The sequence below is a fragment of the Lycium barbarum genome, chromosome 7 (assembly GCF_019175385.1).
Source record: "Lycium barbarum isolate Lr01 chromosome 7, ASM1917538v2, whole genome shotgun sequence".
NCBI lineage: Eukaryota > Viridiplantae > Streptophyta > Magnoliopsida > Solanales > Solanaceae > Lycium > Lycium barbarum.
This window is the reverse complement of record NC_083343.1, coordinates 111,398,744-111,417,003: the sequence shown is the minus strand read 5'-3', so window position 1 is coordinate 111,417,003 and position 18,260 is coordinate 111,398,744. Positions and strand designations below refer to the sequence as shown.

General features: G+C 37.4%; 2 protein-coding genes and 1 long non-coding RNA gene across 3 annotated transcripts; all 3 read left to right on the top strand.

Annotated features, from left to right (window-relative positions):
• The first annotated feature begins 3,029 nt into the window (after window positions 1-3,029).
• LOC132602426 (uncharacterized) lies at window positions 3,030-5,783 on the top strand. Its single transcript, XR_009567777.1, has 3 exons — window positions 3,030-3,871; window positions 4,818-4,868; window positions 5,662-5,783. It is a non-coding gene; the product is annotated as an uncharacterized LOC132602426 (long non-coding RNA).
• Window positions 5,784-13,902: 8,119 nt separating this feature from the next.
• On the top strand, window positions 13,903-14,572 carry LOC132601742 (uncharacterized). The gene is made up of 2 exons (XM_060314808.1): window positions 13,903-14,414; window positions 14,494-14,572. The coding sequence occupies exons 1-2, from the start codon at window positions 13,903-13,905 to the stop codon at window positions 14,570-14,572; spliced, it is 591 nt and encodes a 196-aa protein (XP_060170791.1).
• Window positions 14,573-17,263: 2,691 nt separating this feature from the next.
• Window positions 17,264-17,881, top strand: LOC132601741 (secreted RxLR effector protein 161-like). Its single transcript, XM_060314807.1, has one exon. It carries the CDS (start codon window positions 17,264-17,266, stop codon window positions 17,879-17,881), a length of 618 nt encoding a protein of 205 aa, XP_060170790.1.
• Window positions 17,882-18,260: the final 379 nt, after the last annotated feature.

Sequence of the window (18,260 nt, the reverse complement as noted above, 5' to 3'; positions counted from 1 at the left end):
TTTTGGCCCAGAATTGTTTGATTTAATCATGAACTTATTGCTATTTTATCATGAAATTTATGTTTGTTTCTTAGGCCACAATTTTAATTTTGGGCTATTTAAAGTACCTGGGTCGTTAGGTTGATGAAGCAATTAATTGTTTATTTTATGTATGTGATTATATTTATATAGTTTGTTAGTCACCAAAGTGACCAAACTAGAATGTTTAATATTCACACATACATTATCTCCATGTTAACTTTATGCATGTATTATGTTTATATAGTTTATTAGTCACCAAAGTGGCCGAACTAGATTGTTTATGAATTTTACATGCATAAAGTAATTTATTGCTTATATTATGTATGTGATTATGGTTCTATAGTTTGTTAGTCACCAAAGTGGTCAAACTAGAATGTTTAAAATGTACATACATAAGTTATGTATTTATTTTATACATGTATTAATATCTATATAGTTTGTTAGTCACCAAAGTGGCCAAACTAGTATGTTTGTGAAAGATGTGCATGTATAAATATTGTCGTTTGTCCATTAAACTAATGAAATGCCTATAATTGAAAATAGATGGATAAATTGACATTCACTATTGCTAGAACTTAAGGATTAACCCAAAGGTGAATCAGTTATTCTAAGAATAGTGAATATAATGAGGTAAATTAATATTATTTAATCAAATATGTATTGTATATCCAAAGATGTCGTATATGTTTGATTGAAAATATTTAATTGCCTATTAAAGTTGCAAATGACATTTAAATTATGATAGTATGTCGTAGTATCACCCAAAGGAGAATTACTGTCACGCCCCGAACCATGGCCTGGGCGAAACACGGCACTCGGTGCCTTACTGCATGTGACCGAGCGAACCACATGGCTTGCTGAATTATCATGAGGCATAACATGAGCGGAATATAACGTGAATGCATCATGAGCCTTTATAAAACGTAGTAAGTCATAATACTTAATAAAAATACTTGTTTAAACATAAGTGCGGAAATAACATGAATGAGCCAAAATGGCTATACGACTCTGAATGTTTGACATAACATAACTGACTTGTCTAGTCTATGAAACCTCTATCATGAGTCTAACTGGAAAACATACTTACTGGGACAAGGCCCCAGCATACCTTATGTCACGACCCGGCTAGGGGCCGCGACGGGTACCGTGCTAACCACCGAGCACCACTCGTTTTACTACTCTTTAGCCTCTTTATCAATCGATTATCCACTTCATAGTTAATTTATAAGAAAATCATTTTCATTTGGAAACAAAAGCATTGTATATACTTGAGCCCTATAGGCTAGCAAAATAATACATATACGTTCATACATACAAAATGACCCTTCCATGAGACCATACAACCCACATCGAGTATCTACGAGCCTCTATGAGCTGACACATATACAACTGTACACAAAAGATTGTCATAGGCACCTCCGGAGCAATGGAGGGCTTTTAATCGGCTGGCAACTCTAGGAATCTGGAGCAACGTCTCCTCCCTTCCTACCTGTGGCCATGAACACAGCGTCAGTACGAACATTGTACTGAGTATGAGAGGCATAAACAATGAAGAAAGACAATGATAATATAATGTGAACGTCAATATGAAACATCTGAATCTGAATGGCAATCATAAAAGGAGTATTGCATGTTGTCTTACTCATACTCATCATAATCTCATATATGCATAATATGCAAGCTGCCCGTCCATATCGGAACGATGTGATAATCAATAACATTAGCCCACGTCCAGGCCTCCCGCGTCCGGGGTACCATCTCATGCCGCCCACTAGTGGTGTCTGGCCATGCCAAAAGGTCATGGTGTATCCGTATAGCTGCCCGCCTTGGCGGTGACTGCCCGGCCAACTAGGCGCGGTGTAACATGACCATGACATGCTCATCAAAAATACTTGTAATAATATGCTTATTATAATATGCTTATCATAATACATGCATAAGACTCGAGATCAACTATACTCTATCGGGGTGACGTAAGGTCATGATTTCTCCGATTTCATTATGGAGCAATTATTGACATTCTGCCTCACCTTGAAGGAATTAGAACATAAGGTGAGTGTAAGCAATAAATAACATCACTATCAATATGGCATCATCATATCATATCTCTTATCTTATATAGACATTTATGAATATAGGCTTCTAGCTTTCCGGAAAATAAGAACTCATGAAGAGGAAAAGAACTTATACTATAGGATTCATGCCATTGGAAAGAAAGGACTAGCCTCACATACCTTTGTCGTTTAGCTAAGCTATCGGTCTCTCGTTCACCTCCGATGTTACGTCGTCACCTTCATTAAAGAATGCGAGGTACATTAGCTAAATAACTATGAGAACGCGTCGTTATTTCTAGGAAAAATTGGGCAGCACTTCCTTTGTTTATACTACTTTTCCCATGTTCTATATCAACTCCCAACATTCCCAATGCTACTCACAATATCACAATCAACAATCATCATCTATGTGCATTTAGCAAAATCCACCATTTCTCTCCAATTTCATCACATTTATGGTTATAGGTTCGATATCGTATTTTCCCACGTATCACATTTATCTCAGGGTTTACAAGTCATTTTTAATCTATTCATACTCACAACACCCTATAATCCATGATTCAATTCAACTACTAACCAAACATGACACTATTCACTCTTAAATGACCCATTTGCTATGCTTCTCTACAAGTCGAGTACCTTAACCTTCCAATATCTTTAAACAACATGTAATAGTCATGAAACTTACCTTGGATGATGGTTGGACAAGCCTTGAGTGGAGTTTTCCCTTCTAGCACCAAAACCCTACTTTCCCTCTTTGGATTTCCTTGAGGAAGATGAACCTTACTTGTGTTTCATACACTTTGATTCATGGATTTGATGTTGTTAATCTTGGTTTCCCTTGATTTTTCTTGTGGATGAAAGTTTGGAGAGGGTTCTAGAGGTTTTAGGACTAAAATGGTGAAAAAAAATAAGTTAGAACGAAATTGGGTCTATATATAATTGTCCAGAAGATTCTGGACTGGCACAACATGCGACACTATGTGCGAGTCGCATGTTGTGTCGCAGGTCATGCCAGTTGATCAACTCTCACTGGCACAACATGCTGTTATATCCTGTATTTTTGAACGTCAGATTATTTGCTGAGGTGGGGCCCACACATCGAGATTTTTTTGGGACATCTGAAAAGTCATATGAATCACATATGTGAAGTTAAACACAACTCAAGAAGGACCCTTGGGCCAAATCAAAGTGGAAGTCCTCCAAACGAATATTTTTAAGAAAACGTTTTCGGGTGATCTGACTTCTAGGGGCAAAACCGGTATTATAAGTTTGGAATTTGGAAAATACCAAGAAATAGAAGTTGTAGATAATTGAATTAGCTTTCCAACCATAGGTCGTGGGTTCCCAGGTGACATCGGTACAAGGAGATATGGACGTTTTAAGGTCGAAAGGTCAGTGGGCTAGGCCCAACTCGGGATCAACCGAGTTGGCCCAAAAAAATAAAAAACGAATTAAGGCCCAAAGGAGAGGGGTGGCCGGCCATCTTATGGCCCAAGCCCACAAAATTAATAAATTTCCCATGTGATAATTAATATAAAGGATCATTAAATTGTCTTGAAACATTTAGAAGTTTCAAGACAATTGAGAAAGAGAGAAACAAGAGAAAGAAGAGCAAGAATAAGAAGGCCATTTTCGGCCAAGCTCTAGACCAAAAAAAAAAAAAAAAAAAATTTCAAAAATCATTTTCTACCAATTAAAGGGTCCTTTACAACTTGGTGTAATTATTTTGGAAGAAAGAACACTTGTTTCTTCAAGTTGACAACTTGGTCAAGTGAAGAAGATTGTAGAAAAAGGTAAGAATTAATCCCTTTTTATTATGTTATGAAGGTTGGTTTATGTTGTAGTATGTAGAAATGAGTAGAATTTATGGAAATATGGAAGTTTACAAAGTGGGTGTGCATATATGTAAGTGGACATATATGTATATTGTTGTATAAATAATATGAGTTGAATTTTATGTTGTATTCTAGTTGTGGTTATGGTGAAATTTATATTGGAAATGGAAGAAAATGGTTCAAGTTGGCATGGAAAATTATTGGGAATAGTTATAGGAAATTATATGATTTTAATGAAGTTTTTATGTAATTATAGAAGTGGAGTTTTAAATGTGAATTATTATGTTAGTTGGTGAATTTGGAAGGATAATAGTCCATATTGGCATGAAAGATTGGTTGTTAAGTGGTTATGAGAAGTTTTGTGATTTTATGGTAGATTTATGTAATTATGAAAATGAAATTATTAAGGTGCAAATTATGATTATGGTTGATGAAATTGGAAGATGGAAATATGTTATGAATATGTAGATTGAAGATTTGAAGTTTTGGATGGATTATGGTTTTGGTGGAAAGTTTGTATATTTTGTGTATCTTGTGAATATTTGGTAGAAATGATATGAAATGCTTCCAAATTAGATTGTAATGATCTTGATTAGTAATGAATGTAAAAATATTGAGATTGGTTTGGAAATGTGAAGTTGGAACGAAAGCTATTGCATTATGTTGGAAAGAAGACTAGTTGTGTTATATTGTGTTTTGTAGTCATGGTTGTTGTCATTGTGTTGATAGTTTGGCCGGGTTGAATTCCCGGATTGTTGTTGATTAAAAAAATTGGCTAAGTTGAATTTTGGGGATGGTGTATTTATAGGGGAGATGCTGCCCAAATTTTTGTAGACAAGTATTGGTTAAGATTGAAATCTTAAAGCCTTACAATTAACATTTGGTAATTGTGACCAAATTGTAGATTTTGGCGAACTTGAAACTTGATTTTGGAGACGTGTATGAATCGGAAAAGGTATGTAAGGATTCACCCTTCCTTCTATGGCATGTCTTAAACGTAATAAGTTGGATACGAGCCTCGGGGACAACTCTATTCTCCGAAATCCGCACCCAAAGTTTCCCCTTTTTCATTCAGTAGAATTGAATTAAATATTGTATGAAATGTTGAAAAATTGCCTAAACATCTAGAACTTGCACAAATAGGACCCGACTACCTTAAAACTCTCACAAGTGACGTCATGAAATGTAACGTATGTAAATCGTGTACGCCATCTCATTTGACCCGAGGTGGGCCCGTTATTCCCGAATTTTCTTAATTGTTTCGTTTATCGAACGATAAGTATATGTACATGTATATGGGGAAGATTGGGAAAGAGAAGGCGCTATAGACGCATAGCCACCTGATCAGTTGGAGTATGGTACATGATATCGTCCCGGACGCGGGATGCCCGGACGCGGGATATATGGTTAAATGGATCGGAGCCGACGCCTCGGCAATATGATATGTTCTATGTTATATATATATGAAAAGAAATGTTTTCCAAGAAAGCAAAGTATTATATGTATATGGATCGGGCTGCACGTGCCGCAGCAATACGTTATAGTATATGCACATATGGATCGGGCTGCACGTTCCGCAGCGCTAAGCATGCATGGTATCCGCCAACGTGCACTTATATGTACAGGTTGTGTTTCTACTTCATGACATGCGCTATATCTCTTTTATGTTATTATTCATGCCTTACATACTCGGTACATTACTCGTACTGACGTCCCTTCTTGTGGACGCTGCGTTTCATGCCGCGCAGGTCAACAGGTAGACAGATTTGACTCTTAGAAGCTCCATCAGCAGTACTGTGGCAGCGCTCCAGTTGTTCCGGAGCCTCAGTTTCTTGGTACTACTTTTGTGTACATATTCGGGCACGGTAGAACCGGTCCTTCTTGTATATATAGATGTACTTTGTTTAGAGGCTCGTAGACAGATATGTACAGTCAGATGTTTTGTACTTTTGTGGTCCTCGTCGTTGTATAATGTGCTAGCAAAGTTTATAAGTCCATGTCTACAATTATGTCATTAATGTTAGCGTTAAGCAACAGAAAAAAAAAAGATACGGTATAGTCTATACGGCCCACCTAGTAGTAAAAGTACGATACGAGATAAGGGGTGCTCGGTACAAGTATCGGGTACCCGTCGCGGCCCCTAGTTGGGTCGTGACACATGCGACACTATGTGCGAGTCGCATGTTGTCGTCGCAGGTCATGCCAGAACGTGGTGAACTATCTGCCGTAAAGTGGCCATAACTTTTGATCCCGATGTGCTGTAAGGGCCCACCACCTATGGTTGGAAAGATATTTCAATTATCTACAACTTTTATACTGTGGTGTTTTTCCCAAAGTCCGACTTAAAAATGAAGTTTTGGTCCCTACAAACCAGATCCTCCGAAAGTGTTTCCTTAACTCGCCCTTTTTGGATGGCTTGTGCCCATATTTGGCTTGTGGGTACTTCTTGAAACTCACTTGGATCCTAATTACCAACATAAGGGGAATTATAATTCTTCTCCTAAATATCTTTAAGACATCGCTAGTTCGATACTCGAAATTGTCCTTCGCCAGTCGATCCACTGTGCGCGAACGAAAATTTTCCGGGGTGTAACACCTTAGATGCATAACTAATCATAAAACAAAAGTTGACTAAACCCCGAATGAGATGGGGCTCACCAATAAGCTGATATGATTGACGTCTTACTTAGCAGATGTGTCGTCCTGTATATCAGTACCTGCATCGTGAAATGCAGGCCCCCGAACAATAAAAGGGGACATCAGCACATTGAATGTACTGGTATGTAAAGCAACTGAAAGAAATAACATGGGACATGGAATAACATGATAAGAACTGAAACTGAAAACCTAGACATGAACATGAGCATGAGCATAGGTACATATATATATGTATGATATAAGCAAAACATGATAAGTAGGGAGAGCATTTCATAAACCGACATGTGATATCACCACGTGGGTACGTGGAGTCTGGTACCTCGCCGGACCAGCAGAGCCCTCATACCTTGCCAGGGTATAAGGTGGTATCGTGCCTGATGGATCCATTCAGTGTAAAATTAAGGTATCGTCTTATCTGGGCGGAGCGATCCTTGTCCTACGGTGGCTAAGTAGTTTCAGGCTATCTGAGCCTTCTCGGTAATTTGTGCAACTCCCAAAAACATAAACATAATATAGTTGGCTAAGAAGCCCATGATTTTTGTTATATCCCGCATTTTTGTGCAATCGGATAATTCAAGATAATCGCGGGAAGACAACAAGCAAGGCCTTATTTTTGTTTTGTTTGGCATATGAGTTGCTTATGAAGAATTTAGAAGCGGAATTATTAAGAAAGGCTAGGGGTAAAAAGGGTATATTCGCAATATGACTCGTGGAAATATGGACGGATGCTAAGGGCAAATGTGAAATTTTGGAAAAAATTACCAAGAGAGCAAAATATGGGCTTGGAAATTAAAAAGGGGCCACTTGGGCCATCCACATGGGTGGGCCTAGGCCCAACTAAAGCCTAAGTGGTCAAAATAAAAGAAGACTAAGTCTTCTAATTGTCCATAATCCTCTAGAAATTTCAAGAAACAAGGAACAAAAAAAAAAGGAGAAAAACCCCTAGGCCATTTCGGCCAAGGCAAGATCAACAAAAATTTTGGAAAAAATTTTCTTCAAAAAATTATTTTCTATCAATTGAAGGATTCCTAGCAAGGTGGAGTGGTTTTTGGAAGAAGACAAATTCATATTCTTGCAAATTGGAAGTTTTAGCCAAGTGAAGAAGTGAGGAGAAAGGTAAGAATTCATTCTTTTTATTATGTTATGGATGCTTGTGCATGTTGTAGTGTATAAAAGTGAGTGAAATTCATGAAGAACAAGAATATAGGTGTGTGGCCGTGTATGCCTATGTGTGTGTGGGAATTATGTTCTAATTATTTTATCTAGTGTTTGGTTGTTATTGTTGTGGATGCTATGTTGATAATGGAAGTTGAATGATTTTGGAGAGGTTGTAGTTGTGTATGCATAATGTTGGCCGTGAGTGTTGTGTGTGTGGTAGCCGTGTAGTTGTGGTGTGGTGTGGAGGAAAATGAGTTAATTTTATTTAGTATATTGGTTGTTGTTGTGTGGATTCTATATTGCTAATAAAAGCTTAATAATCTTAGTGAAATGGTAGAAGTTGGAGACTTGTGGTTGAAGTTTATGTAAATTGAATATTATGTTTTTACATGTATGGAAGACAATGATATTAGTATGGTTGTAACACCCCGTACTTTTAATGAAAGTTTTGACCACGATCCTAGACTTAGAACATCAGATAAAGAATGTGGGAATTGAAATTTTTCCGTTAAGTTGTGATATGGTGGTTTACGCCCATGAACAGTGGTCGTATTTCAATTTACGACCATGAACAGTGCCCGTAAACTGAAACCAAGAATTTCTGAACATTCTGGAATTTGACATTTTGAGGTCATATGGTTAAATACGGACCGTATTTCACTTTACGGCCCGTATTTCAAAACGTGTTTGGAATTTGGGAAAACTTCCTTGATGAAAGTTGTAGAGCATTGAAATACCTTTCCAACGGTATCTTACGGGGGTCAAACGGACATCTGTGCAAAAAGTTATGGCCATTTTACTGAAGAGAGGCAGTGCAGTCCATATGGCAGAATACGGACCCGTATTGCAGTTTACGGCCCGTAAACTTGAAATACGGACAGCACAGTGCTGGACGTAAACTGCATTTTCCAAAACATTATATGTTCGTTTATATCAGTTCAAGTCATTATTTTTCATTCCCTCAAACCCTAGAGCGACCTCCTACTCTCCTCCAACATCAAGAACACCAAGGTAAGTCCATTCCAATTATTCCAACTCAATTCTAACATATATCCTTGTAATCTAAATAAGAAATAATCATTCCTAATCTAGGGTTTTCAAGAAAACCCATCTCAAGATTCAATAATCAAGATTTAGGAAATCTTCTTCAAAATCCAAGTCTTTAATTCAAGTTTTGGAACAACTAAGGTATGTAGAACTTCCATCCACATGAGAGAATCTCTATGTTCTTCCCCATGCTTCGTTTCCTTGATATACATGAAGTTCAAATCTTAGGGCACTAAATCCAACATATTGGTAGCCCGTATTTAAGTATTTATGTACATGAATTTTGTATCTATATTCGTTGTTGTATTCCTAATCTTCCATTACGGTTATTAGGAACCCTAGCTTAATCCATGAATCATGAATTCTTCCTCATGGGTTCTCAATATGTTTACATGAAACTTCATGATTTTATCTAGCAAGTTACAAGCATGTTTTCAAGTCAATTATATATATGATTTCGAAATATTCTTATTACTCATGAATCAAGAACATGTTTGCAAGACTATGACAAGTTATCTTATGAAACTATTTTATAAGTTTTTTCATGAAACCATGTTTACAAGATTATTGCATGAAACCATGTTTACAAGTTATTTCGTGAAATCATGATTTCAAGACAAGTACAAGTTAATTCACGAAAGTCATGGCCTTCTTAGCCAACTACGTTATTCTCATGTTCGGGAGTTGTATTAATACCGAGAAGGCTCAAGATAGCCTGAAACTACGTACGCCAACGTAGGATAAGGATCGCTCCGCCCAGATAGGACGATTCCTTCATATTTTCCCCATTGAGGGATTTGGATCCATTTATGTCAGATTCATGTCTCGTGCCCCGGCAAGGTACGAGATAGCTTAGCTGATCGGGCAGAGATCAGACTCCACGTTTCTCCCCGTGGTGGTTCATGTCGGTATTACAGTTCATGTCATGTTCATGTCTCGTGCCCCGACAAGGTACGAGATGGTTTAGCTGATCGGGCAGAGATCAGACTCCACGTTTCTCCCCGTGGTGGTTCATGTCATTATTACAGATCATTACAGATTATTACAGATTATCTCATGCTTACAGTACTCATGTTTATGTTCAGTTCCAGTACTCAGTTTCAGTTTCAATTTCATGCTTATGTACTCATGCTCATGTTCATGTCCAGGTTTTCAGTTTCAGTTCTTATCATGTTATTCATGTCCTATGTTATTTCTTTCAGTTGCTTTACATACCAGTACATTCAATGTGCTGACGTCCCCTTTTATTGCCCGAGGGCCTGCATTTCACGATGCAGGTACTGATATACAGGACGACACATCTACTCAGTAGGACAACATTCGTATCAGCTTATTGGTGAGCCCCATCTCATTCGGGGTTTAGACATTGTATTTCTTTATTTAGTTTTGCATCTAAAGGTATGCTGGGGGCCTTGTCCCAGTAAGTATGTTTTCTAGTTAGACTCATGATAGAGGTTTCATAGACTAGACAAGTCAGTTATGTTATGTCAGACATTCAGAGTCGTCTAGCCATTTTTGGCTCATCATGCATTCACGTTATATTTCCGCTCATGTATGCCTCATGATAGTTCATCAAGCCATGTGGTTCGCTCGGTCACATGCAGTCAGGCACCGAGTGTCGTGTTACGTCCAGGCCATGGTTCGGGGCGTGACAATGGTGTTGTTGGAATATATATTATAAAGTTGTTATTGTTTTATTGGAGTTGGAAGGTTTTGAAGGAAGTAGTATGTTAATTGAAGTGTTATAATGTATCTTGGATTGAATATGGAAATAGTTAGTATGGTTGTTGGCATTATGTTGATAGTTTGGCCGGGTTGAATTCCCGGATTGTTGTTGATTAAAAATTGGCTAAGTTGAATTTTGGGGACGGTGTATTTACAGGGGAAGTGCTGCCGAAATTTCGGTAGACAAGTGTTATCTTAAGATTCAACTTCTAAATGCTCTAATCAATGTTTGGTAAATGTGACCAAATTGTAGATTTTGGCGGATTTGCACCTTGAATTTGGAGTAGCATAAGGAGCGGAAAATGGTATGTAAGGATTTACTCTTCCTTCTTTGGCATGTCTTAGACATACTAGGTTGGATACGAGCCTCGGGGACAACTCTATTCTCCGGAATCCGCACCTAAAGTTTCCCCTTTTTCTTTCAATAGAATTGAATTAGACCTTTCATGAATAGTGGGAAGAATTGCCTAGCTATCTAGAACTTGTACAAATGAGACCCGACTACCTTAAAACTCTCACAAGTGACGTCATAAAACGTAACGTACGTAAATTGTGTACGCCGCCTCATTTGACCCGAGGTGGGCCCATGGTTCCCGGATTTTTCTTTATTTTTCCGTTTACCAAACGATAAGTGTTGTGACTATTCTAATGAGGATATGCCTATGATGAGTATGACAAGAATGATTCCGCGACTAAGAGCCTTAAGTTAAGGATTCAATATGAGCATGAAAGTATCAAACTAGATCTTGATCGTTAATTCTATTCCTTGGTTATGACCCTATTTTCTAAGGATTCCAAAGCATATGAATTGATGTTTATGATGTCCATAATTTTATTCTATGTTTTCTTAGTGTTGTCCTTCGTTGATAGTCTCATCTTATAAGTATCATTCCTTCGAGGTGAGACAAAGCGATCACGGTTATTCCATAATGTAATCGGAGGTCACCGACCTTACATCCCTCCGATGGATACATGATTTTCTTTGGGTTCTCCTGCATGCTTATATGACATATGTATACGAGATATGTATATGTATATGGGGGAGGGGAAGGGATACATGTTTCATTGCCACCTGGTCAGCTGGCGTTATCATCCCGGACGCGGGATGCCCAGACGCGGGATATATGGGCGAGCCTACGTATTTCGGCGCTATGTGGGCGAGCCGATGTCGTTCGGTGCTATGCTATGACATGATATGATATGACTTGATATAATATGATATGAATTGATATGACATGATATGATACAACATGATACGATACGGCATGATATGATACGATACGATATGAAAAAGAAGAGACATGATATGGTATAAACTCTATTTTCTATGACTATGAAAAAGAAATGTTTTTTTTATATAAGGGAAAGACAAGCATGCATGGTATTCGGCCTGAAAGGGCATTTCTAGGTACAGGTTACTTTCTTATCTCATTACATGTCCTATGATTCCATGATATCGTTATTCATACTTTATGTTTCTGTTTGTATTATTTTCCATGCCTTACATTCTCGGTACATTACTCGTACTGACGTCCCTTCTTGTGGACGCTGCGTTTCATGCCGCGCAGGTCAGCAGATAGACGAATTTAATCCCTAGGAGCTCCACCAGCTGTTCATTGAGAGTGCTCCAGTTGATCCGGAGCTTCAGTCTATTGGTACTACTTTTGTGTATATATTCGGGCACGGCAGAACCCGACCCATCTTGTAGAGATATGTGTGCTATGTTTAGAGGCTCGTAGACAGATATGTACAGTCAGATACTTTGTACTTTTGTTCGTTTTGGGGTTGTATAACATGCTAGCAGATTTTATTAACACCTGATTATGGTTATGCTATTAATGATAGGAATAAGTAAAGAAACAACGGTATTACCAATCTGGCCCACTTAGTAATAAGAATGAGATACGAGTTAGGGGGTGCTCGGTACAAGTATCGGGTATCCGTCGCGGCCCCTAGTTGGGTCGTGACAATTTTCGTGAATTAACTTGTACTTGTCTTGAAATCATGATTTCACGAAATAATTTGTAAACATGGTTTCATGAAACAACTTGTAGATTTAGTATGTATGTATCTTGTATCATAGCATGAAAGTAATTATATAATATAATTGCATGAAAACTTGTAGACATGTAGGATATTCATGAAATAATCATTTTTATTTAAAAACATGCATGCAAGAACCCATGGAATACGAGACATGGGTTTTCATGGAATACGGACGGATTCTTAATAATCATAAAGAAATTAAGAATTCAATGATTGAATTATAATAATTCATACATAATATAATCATGGACATTGACCTAGGGTTATCATGAGCATGGTATAGAAACCCTAGTTTTAGTAGAGAATCATAATTTATGGATTATGAGGCGTGGGGAAGAACAATGATGTTCCCACACGTAGATAGTAACTCTACATACCTTAATCGCTCCAAAACTTGAAGAAAAGTCTGAATCTTTGAAGAAGAATTCCAAAAGCTTTGAATTTGGAAACATTGAGAGGATTTTCACTAATTTTCGTAGCTACTGTTCGTGGCTCAACGGGTACTCCTCCGGACTACTAAATCCAATCTCCACCGTTCATATTTTAGAATTATGTGTTATGAACACTTAGTTAAAATTTGGGCTTGATCCAACGGTTATGTTATCGGGAAACACCAAATTAATATGGCTGGTCGGAATGAAACTCAACAGAAAAATACTAGAGTTTTCTCCAACTTTTTACAACTCTTGATTTTTATAGGGTAACGAGATGGATGAATTTATTCTAGTCTTTATAAATGATAAATCTTGTAGAATACAAAGGTTCTTGATTTGAATATTTTCCTTGGAGGAAACCTTAGGAAACTAGATTGCCAAACCAAATTCTTGAAGGTTTCTTGATTTTTCTTGATTGCAAGAATGAGTTTCTTGCAAGATTGAAGTGTCTAGGTTCTTTAGGGATGGAGGTAGAGAGAAAAAGAATAGTCTCTTAGGATTTAGAATAGTGTTAGGGACGTTTTTACTTCATACAACAATAAAATAAGGAGTCCCAATTCGAGTAGGAAAAGGCTAAAAATGTAACCCAAAATCTGAAAATTCTGCTCCAACCAGTGATAGTAAAACAGGCATAACTCTTAGCACGAGGCTCTGTTTGAGCTCCATAAGATACCATTGGAAAGAAATTCCAAAGGGATACAACTTTCATGTTTTAAGTTTTCTCAAATTATCAACTAATAAAGGAGTTGCGGGTGCCCGAAATAGGCTGGTCAACCACTTTTGTAATACGTACAAACTTTCAAATTTTTCTCTAAAACTCTAACGTTATGAGTCTAGCATGAGTTCTAAGATACGAGGTGTTACAATTACGATATACTTTTATTGTTTTGCTGAATCCACATTATTTTCTAATTTATGAGCATGTATATCTATTTTGCAGTTATTCCTCTTCATTCGCTTGCTTCACCTGTTACTGTGTTCAATGGATTGAACTTCTCTGCGTGGCATGAACAAGTCCAGTTCCACTTAGGTGTGATGGATCTTGACTTGGCTCTGCTGAAAGAAAAAACTGCTGCAATTACTGATACAAGCAGTGAGGAAGAGAAGTCTTTCCATAAAGCATGGGAACGCTCTAACAGATTGAGCCTTATGTTTATGCGAATGACTATTGGCAACAACATTAAGAGTACTATTCCACAGACAGAAAGTGCCAGGGAATACCTGAAGTTTGTGGAAGAACGTTTTCGTTCTGCTGATAAGTCTCTCGCTGGTACACTGATGGCTAAACTCACAACCATGAAGTTTGATGGGTCGCGTAGTATGCAAAATCATATCATCGAGATGACTAACATTGCAGCAAGACTCCGGACCTTGGGGATGAAAGTGGATGACTCCTTCTTGGTTCAGTTTATTCTGAACTCATTGCCTCCTGAGTATGGACCATTCCAAATTAACTATAACACTATTAAGGATAAGTGGGATGTTAGTGAATTGTCCAGTATGCTTACTCAGGAGGAATCAAGACTTAAGAAACAAAGAAGTCATTCTATCAACCTCATGGTTCAAGGAGCTGGTAAAGGACTTAAAGTGAAGGCCAACAAGTTCAAGAAGAAGAAAGCACCTGCTAAAGTTCAACAGGATGCTCATAAGGAACTCAAGGCAGATGTGTGTCGTTTCTGTGGAAAGGAAGGACACTATCAGAAAGATTGCCCGAAACGTAAAGCTTGGTTCGAAAAGAAAGGTACTTTTAGTGCTTTTGTATGTTTCGAATCAAATTTAGTAGAAGTTCCTAATAATACTTAGTGGCTTGATTCTGGTGCAACTACTCATGTATCCATTATGTTGCAGGGATTTCTTACGATCCAAACTACAAATCCAAATAAGGATTTCTTGTTCATGGGAAATCGTATGAAGGCTCCAATTGAAGGCATAGGGACTTATCGTTTGATCTTGGAGACTGGACATCACCTTGATCTATTACAGACTCTTTATGTTCCTTCAGTTTCTAGGAATTTGATTTCTCTTTCAAGACTTGATGTTTCTGGATTTGATTTTAAGTTTGGACATAGATGTTTCAATTTATATAAGAATGTTGTTTTTATGGTTCTGGTGTTCTTATTGATGGTTTATATAAATTGAAACTCGATAATGTTTTTCCTGAATCCCTTCTTGCTATACATCAAAATGTTGGAATTAAACGTAGTTCACTGAATGAAAGTTCTGCTTACTTGTGGCACAGGTGTTTGGGTCACATATCCAAACAAAGGTTAGAAAGATTAGTAAAGAATGAGATTCTCCCAAATCTAGATTTTACTGATCTTGATATATGTTTGGATTGCATTAAGGAAAATCAAACCAAGCATAGTAAGAAAGGTGCCACAAGAAGCACCTAGCTTCTTGAAATTATACACACTGATATTTGCGGACTTTTTGATGTTCCATCTTTTGCTGGAGAAAAATATTTTATCACTTTTATCGATGATTTTCACGTTATGGATATATCTACTTGCTAAAAGAAAAATCTCAAGCAACGGACGCCCTCAAAGTGTACGTCAATGAGGTTGAAAGGCAATTAGATAGAAAAGTGAAAATCATTATTAGGTCAGATAGAGGTGGTGAATTTTATGGAAAATATAGCGAATCAGGACAATGTCCAGGTCCATTTGCAAAGTTCCTCGAGGAACATGGCATATGTGCACAATATATTATGCCAGGAACACCTCAACAAAATGGGGTTGCAGAAAGGCGTAATCGGACACTTATGGATATGGTTAGGAGTATGATAAGTAATTCCTCATTACCCAAAACTTTGTGGATGTATGCTCTTAGTACCGCTGTGTATTTATTAAATGGATTCCTAGTAAGGCAGTTCCAAAGACTCCTTTTAAACTGTGGATTGGAAGGAAACCTAGTTTAAGGCCCATCGGAGGCTAGAATTTATAATCCACATGAAAAGAAATTAGATTCTCGAACAGTAAGTTGTTACTTTATTGGTTACCCAGAGAAATCTAAAGGGTATTGGTTTTACTGTCCAAACCATAGCTCAAGAATTGTTGAAATCGGTACTGCAAGATTCATTGAAAATGGTGAAGTTAGTGGGAGTGTCGAACGACAAAGTATGGAAATAAATGAGGTAAGGGTTAATGTTCCATTGCCCATGAATGTGCCTACTTCCACACCAATAACAAATATTGTTCCCGTTGTCGAAGAACACTTTGACAATACTGAACAACATTTGAATGAAACACTCCTGGAAGGAACTAACTCACAAATATCTGACGCAAATGAACCACAAACAGTGCCATTGAGAAAATCTCAAAGAGAAAGAAAATCAGCTATTCCAGACGATTATGTGGTTTATTTACAAGAGTCAGATTTTGACATTGGACTTAATAAATATCCGGTTTCATTTTCACAAGCCATAGAAAACACTGAGTCTGACAAATGGATTGATGCCATGAAAGAAGAGTTAAAATCAATGGAATACAACAAAGTCTGGGATCTCGTTGAATTGCCAGAAAATTCTAAAAGAATCGAGTATAGATGGGTATTAAAGACCAAGCGCGATTCAAATGGTACTATTGAACGATATAAAGCCAGACTTGTTGCCAAGGGTTATACTCAGAAAAGAGGCATCGATTATAAAGAGACATGTTCACTGGTCTCAAAGAAAGACTCGTTAAGGATTATTATGGCTTTGGTGGCTCATTATGATTTAGAGTTACACCAAATGGATGTGAAAACTGCCTTTCTTAATGGAGACCTCGAGGAGGAAGTTTATATGGACCAACCAGAGGGTTTCGAAATTAAAGGAAAAGGTCAAATGGTGTGTAAATTAAATAAGTCAATATACGGACTCAAACAAGCCTCACGATAATGGTATATAAAGTTTAATGATACCATCACATCTTTTGGATTTAAGGAAAACACTGTTGATCGGTGTATATACCAAAGGATCAGTGGGAGCAAGTTTATATTCTTAGTCCTATATGTTGACGATATTCTGCTTGCTGCTAATGATTTGGGCATATTACGTGAGACGAAAGATTTTCTCTCTAAGAATTTTGAAATGAAAGATATGGGTGAGGCATCCTATGTGATAGGGATAGAGATATTTCGTGATAGATCACAAGGACTATTGGTACTGTCTCAGAAAGGCTATATCAAAAGAGTTCTTGAGAGATTTAACATGAACAATTGTTCAGCAGGAGCTGTTCCAATTCAAAAAGGGGACAAATTTAGTCTTATGCAGTGTCCAAAGAATGATGTAGAACGAAAATAAATGGAGTCAATTCCTTACTCTTCTATTGTTGGAAGTTTGATGTATGCTCAAACTTGCACAAGACCGGATATTAGTTTTGCGGTCGAAATACTAGGAAGATATCAGAGTAACCCGGGAATTGATCACTGGAAAGCTGCAAAGAAAGTTTTGAGGTACCTGAAAGGAACAAAGGATTACATGTTCATGTATAGGAGATCCAATAGTTTGGAAGTTATTGGATACTCGGATTCAGATCATGGTGGATGTGTTGACACTAGAAAGTCCACTTTTGGTTACTTGTTCCTATTAGCTGAAGGAGCAATATCGTGGAAGAGTGCTAAGCAATCCGTCATTGCTACATCCACAATGGAAGCGGAATTTATGGCATGTTTTGAAGCCACAATTCATGCATTATGGTTGCAGAACTTTATTTCAGGACTTGGGGTTGTCGACACCATTACCAAGCCGCTGAAAATTTATTGTGATAATACTGCAGCAATATTCTTCTCCAAGAATGATAAGTACTCCAAAGGTGCCAAACATATGGAATTAAAGTACTTTACCGTCAAGGATGTAGTTCAGAAACAAAGGGTGTCACTTGAGCATATTAGAACTGATCTCATGATTGCAAATCCGTGAACGAAAGGTTTACAACCAAAGACATTTAAAGAACATGTACATAGAATGGGTCTTGGCTATACTTATGATTAATGTTTTTCTTTATAATGTTTGACACTCTGAGCTTAATTATGTGTTTCTGATATACATTAATGAATTTCATGTTTCTCATAATGGTGTACACATTATTGTTTTGAGATATTACAGGATGAGTCTCAATGAGACATTATTGTGGACCATAATGTTAAATGTTTTATAGCTTATGAACCTAGTATGACAAGTTACTAATGTCGTAGTATATGGAAGAGAGTATGTAGCATAAAATTATGTATAACCGTCATAACTCCGATTAGTGGTTTGTCATATTATGGTATGTATGATGGACGTTATATAAGAGATT

Coding starts and splice junctions, on each gene's coding strand:
- LOC132601742 (XM_060314808.1), top strand. CDS start 13,903: ATGTATATCTATTTTGCAGTTATTCCTCTTCATTCGCTTGCTTCACCT. Junction 14,415..14,493: donor CTGAACTCATTGCCTCCTGA/GTATGGACCATT, acceptor ATGCTTACTCAG/GAGGAATCAAGACTTAAGAA.
- LOC132601741 (XM_060314807.1), top strand. CDS start 17,264: ATGGAGTCAATTCCTTACTCTTCTATTGTTGGAAGTTTGATGTATGCT.